Source organism: Amphiprion ocellaris, chromosome 17, assembly GCF_022539595.1.
Source record: "Amphiprion ocellaris isolate individual 3 ecotype Okinawa chromosome 17, ASM2253959v1, whole genome shotgun sequence".
In the NCBI taxonomy this organism is placed as follows: domain Eukaryota; kingdom Metazoa; phylum Chordata; class Actinopteri; family Pomacentridae; genus Amphiprion; species Amphiprion ocellaris.
The window spans coordinates 12,849,804-12,865,158 of record NC_072782.1 but is presented as its reverse complement, the minus strand read 5'-3'; the positions used below and the strand labels follow the sequence as shown (position 1 = coordinate 12,865,158).

At 40.0% G+C, this 15,355-nt stretch overlaps 1 protein-coding gene across 2 annotated transcripts in view; it reads left to right on the top strand.

Moving 5' to 3' along the window:
* The first annotated feature begins 212 nt into the window (after nucleotides 1–212).
* Nucleotides 213–15,355, top strand: part of LOC111575640 (lysosome membrane protein 2-like) — a 32,727-nt gene continuing 17,584 nt past the window's right edge. The window contains exons 1-5 of one of the 2 annotated variants that reach the window (XM_023280889.3): nucleotides 213–583; nucleotides 12,570–12,727; nucleotides 14,235–14,382; nucleotides 14,585–14,776; nucleotides 14,878–14,969. In XM_023280889.3, the coding sequence (XP_023136657.1) occupies nucleotides 461–583; nucleotides 12,570–12,727; nucleotides 14,235–14,382; nucleotides 14,585–14,776; nucleotides 14,878–14,969 (713 nt within the window). In that variant the 5' untranslated portion in view covers nucleotides 213–460. The remainder of the gene's footprint in view (nucleotides 584–12,569; nucleotides 12,728–14,234; nucleotides 14,383–14,584; nucleotides 14,777–14,877; nucleotides 14,970–15,355) is intronic. The other variant, XM_023280890.3, reaches the window with a different exon arrangement.

Genomic DNA, 15,355 nt, shown 5'->3' with positions numbered 1-15,355 from the left:
ACCGCGTCGCATGCGAACCAGAGGACGCTCGGGCTCGGGGGGAGCAACACTGACTTCCGGGTTGCACACTTCAGACTTGTTGCTCTTCAGGCAGGGGCGCGTTTTACGGCGCGCACACCCACGCGCACACTCATCCCAGCCGCCTCGACCAATCAGCGCGCTGCTCGTGCGCAGGGAGGGAGCGCGGTGACGGGCCGCTACAAATACTCCGCTGCACATTTTTTATTCCGTGCGCCTTCAGGTCGCTGACTGCGGAGACCTCGTGGTTGCTCACAGACGTTAATAACGTGGAGACACCGCAGGACGAACCAAACACCCCCCAGCTGAAACTTCCCTCCAACTTTTCCACAAAACAAAGGGAGTTTAAATCTAGGTCGGAGCTTTTATTCCAAAGTTTCTGTGCAGTCTAGGGAGTTTCTCTGGAGTGGAAACAACAGCTTTCTCCATCCATCCTTCCAACATGACGCGAAGATCCTGCGCGCTCTACGCGGTGGGGATCATCTGCGCTCACCTGCTGGTCATCGGGATTGGCTTGATGGTGGCGCAAGTTTTCCGCACGTTAATGCACAACCGACTGAAAAAGGTAAAAACTAAACAAACAAGCATCCCACTTTTATCCTCAAAACTTCATGAAGCCAGCGTGTGTGTAGGACAGCTGGGAGTTCTCCCTGCCTGGTTCCTTTGAATGGACTCTTGTGTACAAGTGATGGAAAACATCACAACGTGGCATTGAGCTGTCATCCTGTCATTTTACAGACCTTCTACTGTTTGGAAACTTCAGAGGATTAGATGGAGAGCTCACTGTTTGTCAGACGAGGGGCGTAGATTTCATTTGATCAGTGGGGGGTCCTCTCCCTACAAACTCTGAGCATCTAACACTTATTTTCCAGCTTTCTGCTTCGTTTTTTTGCACTAATTTGTGAATTTCTGCACCAATTTGTGATGCAAATGTAAATTATTTACAGGAAAACACTATTCAGACACTGGGTGACCATTTTAAATGTACTGGTTTTTAATGCACTGAGACTTTTAAGTACTTTGTATTGCTTTTAAATATTTATACTCCTAGAAATCCACTTTTCTCACGTATCCCTGTTATGTCAACACACATTTAGACCTATTAATCTATTTTCTAACCGCTGTTATACTAATTTCTACGTATTTTCATACTTGTTTATGGACAAAAAAAAATCAAATTTCTTATATTATTTCCTCTTAAATGTGAATACTTTCTCCTCTGTGACAGTCAACTGAATGTCTTTAGGTTAAGGAAGACACTTTTCACATTTTTGTAACTATTTTCTGACATTTTATAGTCCAAACAGCTAATCGATTAATCCAAAAAACAATCAACAGAATATAAAATAATTGAAAATCAGTGTTAGTTGCAGCTCTATACATATATAGGCAGGATTTACTCTTCTGTCCTCATTCATGCCTTTAGAGAAGTAACTTCTTTGCACATGAAACCAATTCAATCATGAAATAATTCATTATATTTTAATTTATGATTCCTTGGCTTCCTTCCTTATTTACTCGTGTGTTCAAGCAAGATTTCTGCTCATATTCAAAACTTTCTGCACTTTCAGAACGTGTTTGATATAGTGAAGAACAAAGTATTGGAGGCATTGTTGTCTGTTAGTCTGTTATAAGTCGTTCACTTGTTTCTAGTTTTTAAGACATTACAATATATCTTAGTTTATTTACTGGGCCTAAAGCCGTAACTTAACAGCTACTTTCATTAATTTTCATTAGCAATTCTGTCATTTATCCTTTCAGTTCACTGATTTAAAGCCAAACAGCAAAAGATCATAACTACTTTGCAGTGGAACTACCCATCAATAACCACAGCACTGCAGATTATTTTTGTTGCAGTCAGCTACTGGGCCAACCAGCTAACGGTTTCAACTCGTCTAGGCAAGTTCCTGAGTTGCATTGTCATGTAAAATGTGCTAACTCTGTGACTCAACTAGAAACAGTGGTTACAAACTTTGAGTAAACGTGAGCAGCAGACCAAAGTGTGTAATCTGCCGTTTCTAACTTGTGGTTTGTTGAAATGGAAAGCGATGAGCTGCGTGGCGCCTCTCAGAAGGAGTGGCTCTGAAAAACAGCTCCGACTCCTGGAGATCTAGGAGTTAGAGGCTGTTAGAGGTTCAATGACCTCAACTCAGCAATCAGCGCTTTCTCTTCCCCTAGTTGAACGACTTCAGTCCTAGTTCCTGTTGCAATATCACGCACTGTGTTAAAGGACTCTGAGAGAAAGACATTTTCCATGCAGATTGTAGATCTAAAGGAATTCCTGATGCCACATTGATGTATGGTTCTGCCTTCAGTACTTGCAGCTACGACAGCAGGTGGTCCAAAGGCTAAGAATAAGTTGGGGTTGGGTTGGTATTCACATAGAAGTCAACTGATGTGTTTTTTTCAGGGAAGATACTGATTATTAGTCATGAAAGAGGCCGATAAGCGATACACATTTGCGGTAAAAATGAAAATCTTCTCAACATTTATCATTCAGTGTCAATAACCAATGGTAATCGATCAGATGTCCTGATGACAAATATTGAAAGGCACACTGTAAAAAATGTTTTTCTGTTTTTTTTGGGGGGGTTTTTAGTCGTTTTTAACTTCAATTTTTCAGAATCAATTCACTGATATTTTAAAGTTTTTTGCTGTTTTGTTAAATTACACAGAAATAAAGTATTAATTTACATGATTACCATAAAAACAAAACAAGCCAAAACTGTAATGTCCACAACAAAAATCTGTATTTTTACACATTTTTAGAAATTCATCCTTTTACAACATTTCACTGTAAAATTATGCTACTTTTTTGTATTTAAATCAGTAAAAATTCTAACTATTTTCAAGATATCTGTGTTATTTGAAAAAAAATTGTATATTATGGACTAAAAAAATTGAGAATATTCTTAAACTTCTATTTTACAGATTTTTTAAATTTTACTTGTAAATCAGTAAAATAAAAAAAAATTAAAAAAATCCAGGTCTATGTATTGTTTGAAAGAAAAAAAATATATTATGGACAAAAAAGAAGAATATTCTTAAACTTCTGACAGATTTTCAAAGTTTTTATTTTATTTTAAATCTGTAAGAATTGTAATTCTTTTCAAGATATGTGTGTTATTTGAAAGGAAAAATAGTATGTTAAGGACTAAAAAATGGCAATATTCTTAAACATCTATTTTACAGATTTTCTCTGTTGTGTTAAATTTTTGATCAAATTTTGTAAAATGCAGAAAATAATATTCATTTGCAGGACTGTAAACAAACAGGCCAACTCTGTCAGGAATGGCCACATCAAAAATCTTTTTGTTACAGAGCTCAAATGTAAGACTACACTTTTTAAAAACTGTATTTAAATTAAAATATCATTATTTTTACTTTTTTTTTTTTTTTTTTTTAAATTCACAATTTTTTATGGGATTTTTTTTTACAGTGCAGCTTCATCAGAGTCAAGTCAGCACATTTTATTTTTAATTCATTTTATGGTGGATATGATACTGTTTACTATATTTATATTTGGAAAAATGCTGGATATCGGACAAGATAATTGGCCGGACTTACTTAGCCAGTCGACCCCGATTGATAAAGACAGAACTGAGAAAAACTACAACCCTGGAAATAGGGCTACAGTAGAAGTCAATTTCTGTCCCCGAAGGTACAATATACACTAATGTGAGGCCTAGATTTTATTAGTGGACCTCAAAGTAACGATGTGTAACTTTTTTATGGCCTAATCAGTACACAGAGGATTTCTAAGCAGTAGAAGGTACATGGATGTCCTGTTTCTTCAAAATCAGTTGACAGTTTGTGTTGGGCCAAATACATTCAATAAGTTGAAGCAAATAGTAGTTTTACTGTGTCTTTGTTTAGTTAGTTTTCAACATGAAGGCTGTGGTTGAGTAGCTTCGATTTTAAACTAATGAAAGTTTGTAGATTTGTGGATATCGATGCTTAGCTGGTCGAGCAGGTTGTCCACTAACCCCAAAACTGGCAATTCGGTCCGTTTAGTTGTTATTGGTGTGTGTGAATGGGAAACATTGTTAAGTGCTTCGAGTACCGCTAAAGTGGAAACGTGCTATATAAGTGCAGACTGTTTATATAAACAGTTGCTACCACAATTATCCAGTGAATTGGCAACAACATGGTATTTTTTTCAGACCAGTAATTCAATTCAACTCAACTTCTTTATTGTCGTTGCAACCTGTGCAATGAAATCTTTAGAGAAACAGTCACAGATACACCCTATCAGACTTCTACATTCAACAGATTTTGCACAACCTCTAATTGTACAGTTGTATTTGCATATTCATGATTTTTTCATAGCAATCTTGAAGATGAAGAATCTCCGGCCACCAGCCATGTTGACCCGGCCTGAACATCCCCCATCCCCCACCTAAGAGGCCCCTTTAGTTCTGCCTGCCAGATGAGAGGTGAAACGCCCCCAAACCAAATCGACACGCCTTGCCAGAGACCCTCCAACCCCAAAACAACATGACCTGGATGGCTGAGAATTTACAGATTTCAATGCAGTGTTTAAAGCGTTGATTGCTACTGGGATGAAACTGTTTTTCCGCCTTTCCGTTTGTCTTTGCCCTCAAACACCTCAGATGGTGGCCCGGGTGAGTTAAGTCCTTGATGATGTTTCTTGCTTTCTGGTGGCAGCGGGAACAGTGAAGCTCTTCCAAAGGTGGGTAGAGGGCAGCCAATGATTTTTTGTGCTGCCTTTATGAGCGCTTTCCTCTGTGCCACTGTGCAGCTGGAGAACCACACACATTGACACTAGGTCAGGATTCTCTCTTTTGAGCAGGACACCAGCAGTTTCTGGGGGATGTTGTTCTTCCTTAGAACCCTCAGGAAGTATAGCCTCTGTTGGGCCTTCTTCACCAGCTGCACTGTGTTTGTGCCCCAGGTCAGGTCTTCCATGATGTGGACTCCCAGGAAGCCGAAGTACGATACTCTCTCTATACAGTCCCCTCCAGCAAATCAGAAGAACTTTTGTTGGGGTATTTTTGTGTTCACAGAGGTTGTTAGACCACAGCATAGTTGAATGTTCTGTCGTGGTTCATTCTGTAGCAAAAGACTGACATCAGAAGCAGTTCAAGTTTTTGACCTTTTGACCCTTGCATATTGGAGGGAAGCTTGGAGATGGCCGTTGGTGGATGAGTGTGTCAGTCATTTCGAATGAACATAACTGTCTCAAAGTAGTTTTTTTCTTTTGATCGTGCTTGAGGTTAGACAGCTAAGGTGCTCGCAGGCTTTTCAACTGAGATATACACCGATCAAGCATAACATTATGACCACCTGCCTAATATTGTATTGGTCCCCTTTATGCTGCTAAAACTCCTCTGATCCAGTGGGGCATGGACACAGGACCTCTGAGGTTGTCCTGTGGCAGTCAATTCTGTGGGTTCTATGGGTTGCAGGGTGGGAGCTACCTAGATCAGGCTTATTCTGGAACATCCCACAGATGTTCAGTAAGATTTAGATCTGGGGATTGTGGAACCCAGGTGAACACCTTAGGTCTGTCGTGTTTCACGGGCCACTCCTGAGCAGTTTTTGCGGTGTGTCGGGATGCATTGTCCTGCTGAGGGTGACAACTGGCATCAAGGACTAGGAGTGTTAGGGTGGTTGCTTGACCTGCAATGTTTAGGTGGGTGCTACATGTCAAACATCCACATGAATGTCAGAACTCAAGGTTTACCAGCAGAACGTTGCATTATAACAAGATGATCGATGTTATTCATGTCACCTGTCAGTGGTTGTAACGTTGTGGCTGATCGGTCAAAGTTGTGAAGATGCTATCTGCCATTTGTGATTCCTGACATGGAGAAGTTAAAGTCAGTGGTTGATAATGAAAGCAGTTTTGACTTGATTACAGAAGCTGAATTAACGGTTTCTGGCTTGTGGTCTTCAGCTTTCTCAGAGTGTCACGTTGTTCAGTCTGTAGAGGCAGCAGCATCTTCATCACTGAAAGCTGAGGGGAACTGGAACTCATGTAATCCTCAGTACTGTCATGCACACACTCATCTCATTCAGCTCGACATGTCTAACTCTGCTTTCTGAAGAGTTCTCAGGAGTTTCATGTTCAGTCACACAGCTGGCAGTCAGTGGACCGAAAAAACAAATGAAATGTGATTGATCTGAGTAAGAGCATATCTTCTTAACACTTGGATATTTACTGTTTACTTTTGCATTTAATAGCAATATTGAGTACGAAAATGTAATTTAAGTGGTGTTCTCCTCAAGGGGAACAGCACGTTAACTAGCCAGCACTGTTTATTATTACAAAAAGGTAAAGAAAGTTCAAATTATCAACATGTAGTTACTGTTTCTACTGACTGTTTCCAACTTTTTCATCCTTCTTAAAAACGTTTCTGTTTGTAAATATTCCTGCTTTGTAGACAAAAAACAATAACTTTGTTCCTTATAAGAATGAAAGTCAGCAAGTTAGGAGTAGCATTAATTACTTGTGGGTGAGAGCCACAGTTGACGATTATTTTCACAGTTGATTCATCTGTTTGTCGTATAAAATTGTTTAAAAAATAATCAACAAAAGTCCAAGATGACGTCCTCAAAAGTCTAGTTTCATCCACAACCCAGAAATTTTCAGTTTACTGTCATACAGGAGGAACAAAACCAGAGAATACGCTAGAATTTAGAACTTTTTCTTTCTTCAGAACTACTCCAACCATCTGATTGATTATTAAGATAGTTGGTCGATAACTTAGCGACTAATCATTGCATCTCTGTTGTGGATTAACCATTGACGCTAAATTCATTTCAAATTGGCAAATTCTGCTACCCGTAGAAAAGTACAAATATTTTAAGGTTGTTCTGTTGTGTATGAGCTACGAGTGGGTATTCTTAGCTTTCATGCTGTTTCCATCCCTGTGGTCGACCCCACAGTTAGAAACCGTTGTGCAGAAATCCACAGCTGCATTGTGTTGCAGCTCTGCCTTCACCAGCTGGAAGGATCCTAAGATCCCAAACCGAGTGGGGCGGGGTCTGTTTAAACTTACATACAAATAGAAACATACAGAAATGTGTCTTCTTTGGTTTCTAAAAGTTATTGTTAAAGTTAATTCAAACACTTATGGTAAAAATGGAGATTTACTATTTCTATAGCCGTCCATTCTGAAAAATCTTCACGTTATCTATCAGTCAGTATAGCAGGGCTACAGTTTTGTTCTGTTGGGTTGCATCAGCGCAGTATTTACTCAGTGTGTAAACAAGCTGCAAACCCCTCAGGTCATTTATGTTGTTGACCATCTGCAATAACATTTTTAATGGAGTCCAGACATTTCCTTGATTTCAGACTGTGTCAGTGAGTGCTTGACTTTAATAACAGTGCTGTTGACCTACAGTCCCTGTTACCATTTGCCACACCTGCATCCTTATTTTCATATCAAGCCTGCTTCTCCAACAGGCATCGGATTGCTTTTCTCCGAGAGGCTTAGTGTTGACTTTAGAGGTCCAGGGGAATGTTTTCATAAAACCTTCTGTTGTGGTGCAAGGAGTTAGTAATGATGTGGATATTTACGTTCTCTTTACATTTAAGGAGACTTTTATGGCAAAAAGCTGCAGAAAGTAGAGAAAAAGCGGTGGAATATTGAGGATGAGTTTTGTTAGTTAAATCAATGATGTCATCACATTACTTCAACATTTTGACTGCTTGAGTAATTTCCTCTGGCATTGACTGACAAAACGAGGAAGTAGTAGAAGTAATTGACAAAATAAATAAAAGTCATCATCACTCTCACTTTACTCTTAAGTACCGTATTTGCAGGTACAATATTTGCTCTAAGCTCATCAGTTACAGAGATGTTTACTGAAAGTCTTTACCTTTGAGACAGTGTGGTGGGATCCATGTGGCTTCTTTATGTAGTGGTTTAGTAGTTTATGAAGGTGCTTTTCTGGACCCATCAAGTGCACTGGGGATTCTTCTCCAGCACAGAACAAGAGTGTGTAGGGTTGTAACCAGAGCATAAAATGACTGAGGTTAAGACATGAGGGGGAGGGTTGGTGGTTAGCAGTAGTCTGAGGGTGGGGGTGAGACTTTCTGAATGTTGCTGTTTAATTGAGAAACCATTTTTCAAGTGTAAATTCTGCGCATGTCTTACAGTGAAGAGTTAATGTAGCCCAACTAGGGCCATGACCTTGGTGTGTTAGGTCATAATGTTTAAATGTGTCGTTCTGCTGCAGTTTACAGCATTTGAAAAGGTTATATCAAGTTGAAGCCTGCTCGATATTGTAAGGAAATGATATTGCTTAGTTTCTTGCTTTGGATGACATCCAGATTTGACTTTACACTCGTTACAGAACTTTGTGCTGCTGATGTAAAGGATCAGACAAACTGTTGCCTCAGCAGTTGCAGGACACTGCAGACAGATTCCCTGTATTTGGTCAACAACATGTTTTCTGCTGCTGAAATATTTCAATGCAACTGATGTTGTGTTTCTTTGTGCATCTAAATCTACTTTTTCAGTGTTTCTTTCCTGTTAGTCGCTCATTTTTCAGTGCACATGTGGAGCCTGCGTGTCAACAAACTCTGCATTAGTAAAAGAAGAAAAACTCAGTGTATCCAAGAAGCCTTAAATTGGAGTAATTAAGGTTACTTCCAACCAGATTATTTTCTAGGTTAGTCACTGAAAATGAGAGGAATGCTAGTTTTCTTTTTGTATCAAGCAGAAAAAATATTGTAGAATGATGAGTTAGTTTCCTAACTTCACATTGCACTTCTTGTGATGTAACTATTGCTCACATCACAGTGTTGATGCTGAAATATATGTTGTACAGTCCTAGCAGGGGTTGTGGCAGCAGGAATTAGCAAGATTTTAGCTTTGAATATGTCCACATCGAGCTAGAGTAAACTGAAGTTCAAATTTTATACACATCTTTTCTTTTTTTTTAACAACACAAGCTTTGTGGCCTCTGAGTTTTTCTGTGATCATTAAAAACCTGCTGTATTCAGGCTGGTTTGTCCCAACCATGAAATAATAAATCAGGTTGTCTGTTTCCTTTCTTGCAAGATGTTGGCTGTGATACACAGTTTTATTTGTCAACTGCAAAGAGGAGATTAACCCCTTGAGCCCGAGGCTGTTTCTGGGCGCTTTTTTTTTTTTTGCATTTTTTTTTGCATGTTTTACTGTGGGCTTGTTTTTCACTGCATTATAAAGTACTGCATCTCTATGGAAACAGCACAGCCATGACTAGAAGTAGAGAGAACTCAGAAATGTGTCTTCAGTGCAGCGTGACAAAGTTACAATGTCATAATTCATTAAAAGCAAAAAAAAAAAAAACATTGAATCTGTGGAACATTTGAGGAAAAAAGGTGGCTCTACATACTACAGAGATTTTCCTTTGCACATTCTTACTTTTTTTTATGTACTTGTCTTTTGTCTGATCTGTTAAGACACTGCCTGCAGTTCAGCCCGGTACAGCTGAAAAGTCCCTGAATTTTTGTGTCATATCTGTTGTTTGTAGCTGGGTCACTAAAGGATTCTAATTTGCATCGAGGAGCACAGAATTTTTTGTTTTTTACAGAATCTGGTGAATGGAAACAATGTTCTTTTGAAAGAGTGAATACAAATAAGATATGCAGTAGAAATATCACAAATTTATCTTGGATTTAGTTGATTTTCGGCATGGCTCTGCATCACATATGATTAGTTCAAGGACTGCTGATGGAAAGCTGAAAGTCTTTCCTTTATTTTTCCACCATTTTCCATCAGAAAGTGATGGAAAGTAGTACTTTTGTAACTTCAGTCTGCTGCGGTATTTACGCTTCAAAATGTGGTCTTCTCGTGAAATGCGGAGTACACCTGCATGCGCTGTTTTTCTGCTCATAGAAAGATGTAGAAAACATCCTTGGTTTCATCTTGGAGAGATCTGACATTAGAACGTATTGGTTTAACTCTTTTCAAGGTCGTTTTTGGTCACACTCCTGTCTGAGCACCGCAGTCAGCCAGCGGCAGCAACAGCAACCTACAATGTGGGGCATTTAGGGGACATTGGTAAACTGTAGTTTCTATACATATATATATATATATATATATATATATATATATATATATATATATATATATATATAAAATGTTCAGCATGTGCTGTGTTTTGTGACCAAATGAGAAAGTTGGTGCTTCCAGTGAAAAGGTTGGTCTGGGGCCCTGAATGATAATGTATGACCACTGCTACATCGGCCATATTGACCCTGGAATGTAATGAAATCCTGCTTAAATGAGTCCTGGAAGTTTTGCAGACTAGAAACCTTTAAAAATTCATTCTGCCTCACTTGATCAGACAGGCACACCCATGTGTATAAAAAAAAATCTCATCCAATCTCATCAAATTTCATTTGTATTTTAAAAAGAAGGCTTACTCAGTAACATATATCTGTGGGTGTGACACACATGCAAAGAACCCACATGCAGACGTACATATTTGTCTGCTGGCCGGACAGTATGATTTATTTCAGCCGTATCAAGTTACTGCCTGACCCTAGTTGCACCAGTGTGAAGGATCTCTTCCCATGGATACCCTCCCAGCAGCAGACTGTCTTTGTGTGCTAAGCCTCTTTCACACTGCGAGGTTTATTGGGAAACCGACTGGGTTGGCAGCCCCTTGGCTTCCATGTGAGTCAACGGGGGGCAGCATGCAATGACCCGCTGATGAGGTGATGGTGAAAAATGACTCGTTCCTGAATAGGAATTTGGTAATTTTACATAGACGAGACTAGACTTCGTGGCTGGCGGCCTGTTTGCTGGTGGTCTGCTGGGTTCAGGTCACAGTTTTTTGTAGCTTCAACAACGTTTTTATTAAGAATTTATTCTAAAAGTATTAACCTGGGTGATGGAAAGGAGATGAAAAAAAGTTTATTTTATTTAGCTAAAAGGAATTAGGTGCAGCCTGATGGACAAAAAAAAGTCCTTGGTTCCATATCAGTCTCCTGTTCTGGTTACCTCAATGCAGCAGTCAAAAAAAGGCAAAATGCCCAAAATAATCTTGAAAAACAATCTCCTTAAAGGAAATTAACCTAAAGATTGACTGAAAACAACAAACTCAAGCAGGGTGGAAGCAAGAAAGAGGAAGCTTAAACACAAAGTGCTTATGTGAATGTCATTAGTGTTAAAGTCATGAATCAACAAAACAATACAGTAATCAAACTTCCTTCCTTTGGTTGTGTTCGTGCCAACCAGGAATCTGTAGCAGCTCCTGCAGGTTGGTAGCTGCTGGGTGTTGTGGTCAATGTAAACCTGAGTGGATTTTAATGTGGTTTTGATGGTTCACTTCCAGCAGAATTGTACTAAAAGCTGGTTGAACTTTGTTTTGGTGTTTTTGGGCAAACCCATTTAGAGCATGCAGAGCTTGTGCACCTTGACTGGAGGATTGAGAGAACCGCCTCTCGCTGAGCCTCGTCTATGTATGTGAACGTCTCCACATCAAAGCGCCGGCTTTATGTGTATTTGTGTATTCACCTGCTCCACGTGTTTTCGTATAGGGAGTGGTGTATGAGTGGCGGTGGTAAGTGCTGAGATAAGAGGGTTTTCTGTTCCTGTTTTCCACGTATTTTATGTGGCATGCTGGGAAGGCTACCATATTGATTGTTCATAGCATGAAAGAGCGCCATAGAGAGACCATGCTCTCCCTTCCTCAATCCAAGGTGACAGCTTTATTGTCCTTGGCTGCTCAGCTAAACCTTTGTCTCTGAACAAGTAGAGAGGACCCCAAAGGAGGAGGGGGGCTTGTACTCTCCTGAAATAATGGCCTTCGGCGTGTTCAGCTAGTGAGTATTGCTGTTAACTCAAACGCAAATCTGACACAATTAGGCCAGAGCGAGATTTTTCTTTTTGAGGTGTTGTTTAAAGAAATACTAATCCTCCCGCCTCCTCCCATCCTCCCTCTCGCTCTCCCTGTGTTTTTCATTATTTCAAAAGATTCCTGCTGAGAACCAGGACATCTCAGTCTAGAAGCGATGGCATTTGCAGTGCGAATTTTCTGTCAGACTGTGTAATAAAGCAGGATAGTTGCCTGTGTTGCACTTCCAGGGCCTCATAAGGCTCGGTCCTGAGGAATGTGGCTCAGATCATTAAAGTCGGAGCGCAGCGCAAACAGTTGGGCATCCAGCTCTCCGCATCACATGGTCTGTCAGCGGCTCTCCCCAAGTGCCCGTTGTCACTGGCAACTGCTGACAATGGAGGCGGTGGAAGGGTCTCCCCTCATACCATTCATGTGTGCAGCCAATGCTCTTGTCCGGCGCTCACACAGCAGCTCCCCTCCACGGCCCCCCAAGGATGTTTTTGTTCTCCGACTTGTTTTTCCAAGGAACACATTGTGGAAACTTCAAGTCCAAAACATGTTTGCTTTTGCAGTATATTGCACTTTTACAAGGAAATGCATCATCAGCCAAAGTAAAACACCTCATGTATCAAGCAGTAATATGTTGTATTGCAGTTTACTATTTGTGCAATCAGAGCTTAGTCATGGATTTTTGACTTTTCACAACTGTGACGTTCTAAACTGACATGTTGCTCTTTATGGCTCTGCAGGAGATTGTTTTGGTCGAAGGCAGCCGTGTGTTTGAGTCATGGAAGACCCCTCCCCCTCCCGTCTACATGGAGTATTTCTTCTTCAATGTGACCAACGTGAAGGAGTTTCTTGAAGGAGCCAAGCCGGAGGTCAGACAGGTTGGACCATATGCCTACAGGTAGGAAACAACATTCATAAAGAAAGTCACAATGTGTGCAGCTTGCACAAATGTCAGCCACTGGATTAGTGCATTTTCTTCAAATTTAGTCTGTGTTGACTGTAAAAGCAATAAAAAGTCTTTGAAAATATACACTATAGAAGGCAATGATTTGTAAAGTCCTAGTTTAGAGACCACACATAAAATCTAGATTTAAATAAACTGTGTTGCTGTTTGTATTTACTCAGTTTAGTGGCTCTGTGGTTGCAATGCAAAAACTCACAAATAGGTTTTGTTGAGTGCGAAAACATGTTAAACGATTGTACTACTCTTAATGCTCTGAACTCAAAGCAGTTTCCAGGAGTTTTTTCTTTTTTGTTCCTGTCACGTTTTTACTCACTGTGGCTTCATTTTTACTGCAATATAAAATCCTGCACCTCTATAAAACAGAACAACCATGACTAGAAATACAAAGAACTCCAAAATGCCTTCTGTGCAGTAGAACATAGTTAACAATCATGAAGAAAGAAAAATAACTAAAGCAAAATTTGTTTGATTATGGCTTCATTTTTGCTCTGAAAAATATCCAAGTCTTTTTTTTTTTTTTTTTTTTTTTTTTTTACAGAATCTGATTAAAGCAAGTTGTTTATGTTGGGCAAATTTTAAGTTTAAATTTAGATCATTTCAGCACTGAAATGATCCGTCACAAATGAGCAGCTCAGGGACTGTTGGACAATTAGGAATCTCATGATCATTTCTGTTTTTACAGTTTTTAACTCTTTTAAATGCTGTAATTTTGGTGATTTTTTTTGAAAGGATAACATGCCTTTATAACTTACTGGCAGGTTTTGGGACTCAGAGGGTTAAACACTCTGCTGTTTGTATTTATTGAGTTTATTGCTTTTGTGGGTTTATGTACCGCATTTCCACATGTCTCCAAATATGAACCACACCTACAGTGCAAAACCACCAAATCAGTTTTTGCTTAGTAGAAAAACACCGAACAAAATTCTACTTTTTAAAGCAGAAAAGAAGACTTTTTCCAGACTTGTTCCTACAATGCAGCTGAAAATTTGCTTTGACTTAAGAAAACTGAATTCATTTATTTTGTTTTATTCATTTATTTATTGCATATTAAAGCTTCACAATTCTAAAGTTAAATGTCAGAGGCCATGGTTAATATTATTAGCTCTAAAAATCGGCCAGCATGTCCTGTCCACTCCTGTCACATGTGTCCTTCCAAGAAGCTTTCTTTGTGTACAGATTAGTCATTTTGAATCACTTTTAACTGCACCCACTGAAAGCCTTAAATAAATATCAAGGTTCACTGCTAAAAGCACCAAAAGTGTTACAACAGCATGTTAAGATAATCTACCTCTGCCGTCCAGCCTCCATTTAACTGTTTGCGTAACGGTTGCAATTTACGGCTGTGTGAAGTTGTGTATTTAAATCCACATGAGTTTTTAATGGGAATGATTCTAGAAACCTTAAGAAAATGATCACTTTTTGTCTCACTGTGTTTGCACAGGGAGTACAGGTACAAGGACAACGTCAGCATGGTGGAAAATGGCACAATGGTGTCGGCGTACAACACCAAAAGCTTCGTGTTCCTGAGGGAGAGGTCTGTCGGTGACCCAACTGTGGACAACATCACCACCGTCAACATCCCTGCTTGGGTGAGTCATGAACTCAGTGTCTCAGACAAGTGGAGGAAAGTGGAAATTCAAGTGGGGGAAAGTGGAGCGTCTGTTCTGTAACTCTGAAGATTTCCTTCTGCACTTTGTTTATTGTTTCCTCACTCCGTTGTCCATGTCCACCACCACCCTCCACCTAATTGCGCACTCTTTTACCCCTCTGTGCTCCTCTTCCTGTCTCCAGGCCGTAATGACCCAGGTTAAAGACAGTTTCTGGAAGGCCACCATGGTGTCCGTCTGGATGAACTCCTTCGGGAGCGGCCTCTTCACCACTCGCACTGTGGACGAGCTGCTGTGGGGCTACGAAGACCCCCTGCTGGCTCGCATCGCTCCCACCAACCCTGACGTGGAGAAGATATTTGGCCTCATGTACAAGGCATGTACACCTCCACCGAATAATAACAGCTGTAAGCAGTCAAAATGATGATTTTACTGTCGTTTGATCCCGTTTTGTAACAACTTGAATGTTTGTTTCAGAAAAATGGAAGTAACGACGGGGAGTTTGTGTACCGCACTGGACAACAGAACTACTTGGACTACGGTCGGGTTGTAACATGGCAAGGTCAAAGGTAGCACCAATGCACACAGACACACACACACTCCTCCTCTGTCTTCATCCACAGTGATGAAACTTCATTGGGTAACGCTTTGGTTTAACGAGCTTCTCAAAACCGCTGCTTTTTGCCAACATTAAGTGTGGCACTGGCTGCCTGACTGACTTGCACTCTGCTTGCGTGTTGGTCTTGGCTCTTGCCCTTTGCATGGAGCGCAGGGCAGGACATCCTGATACTTGGAATGCCTTAATAATGGCTTTTCACTGACCGTTCTTATCCAATTTTATTGTCTTGGGTTCCCTGTAATCTGTAATTACCCCTCTACTCCTGGGAAAATGCTTTTTTCAACTTTGACTTTCAGATAAAAACATTTTTGATCATCAAAACATGTCACGGTAGTT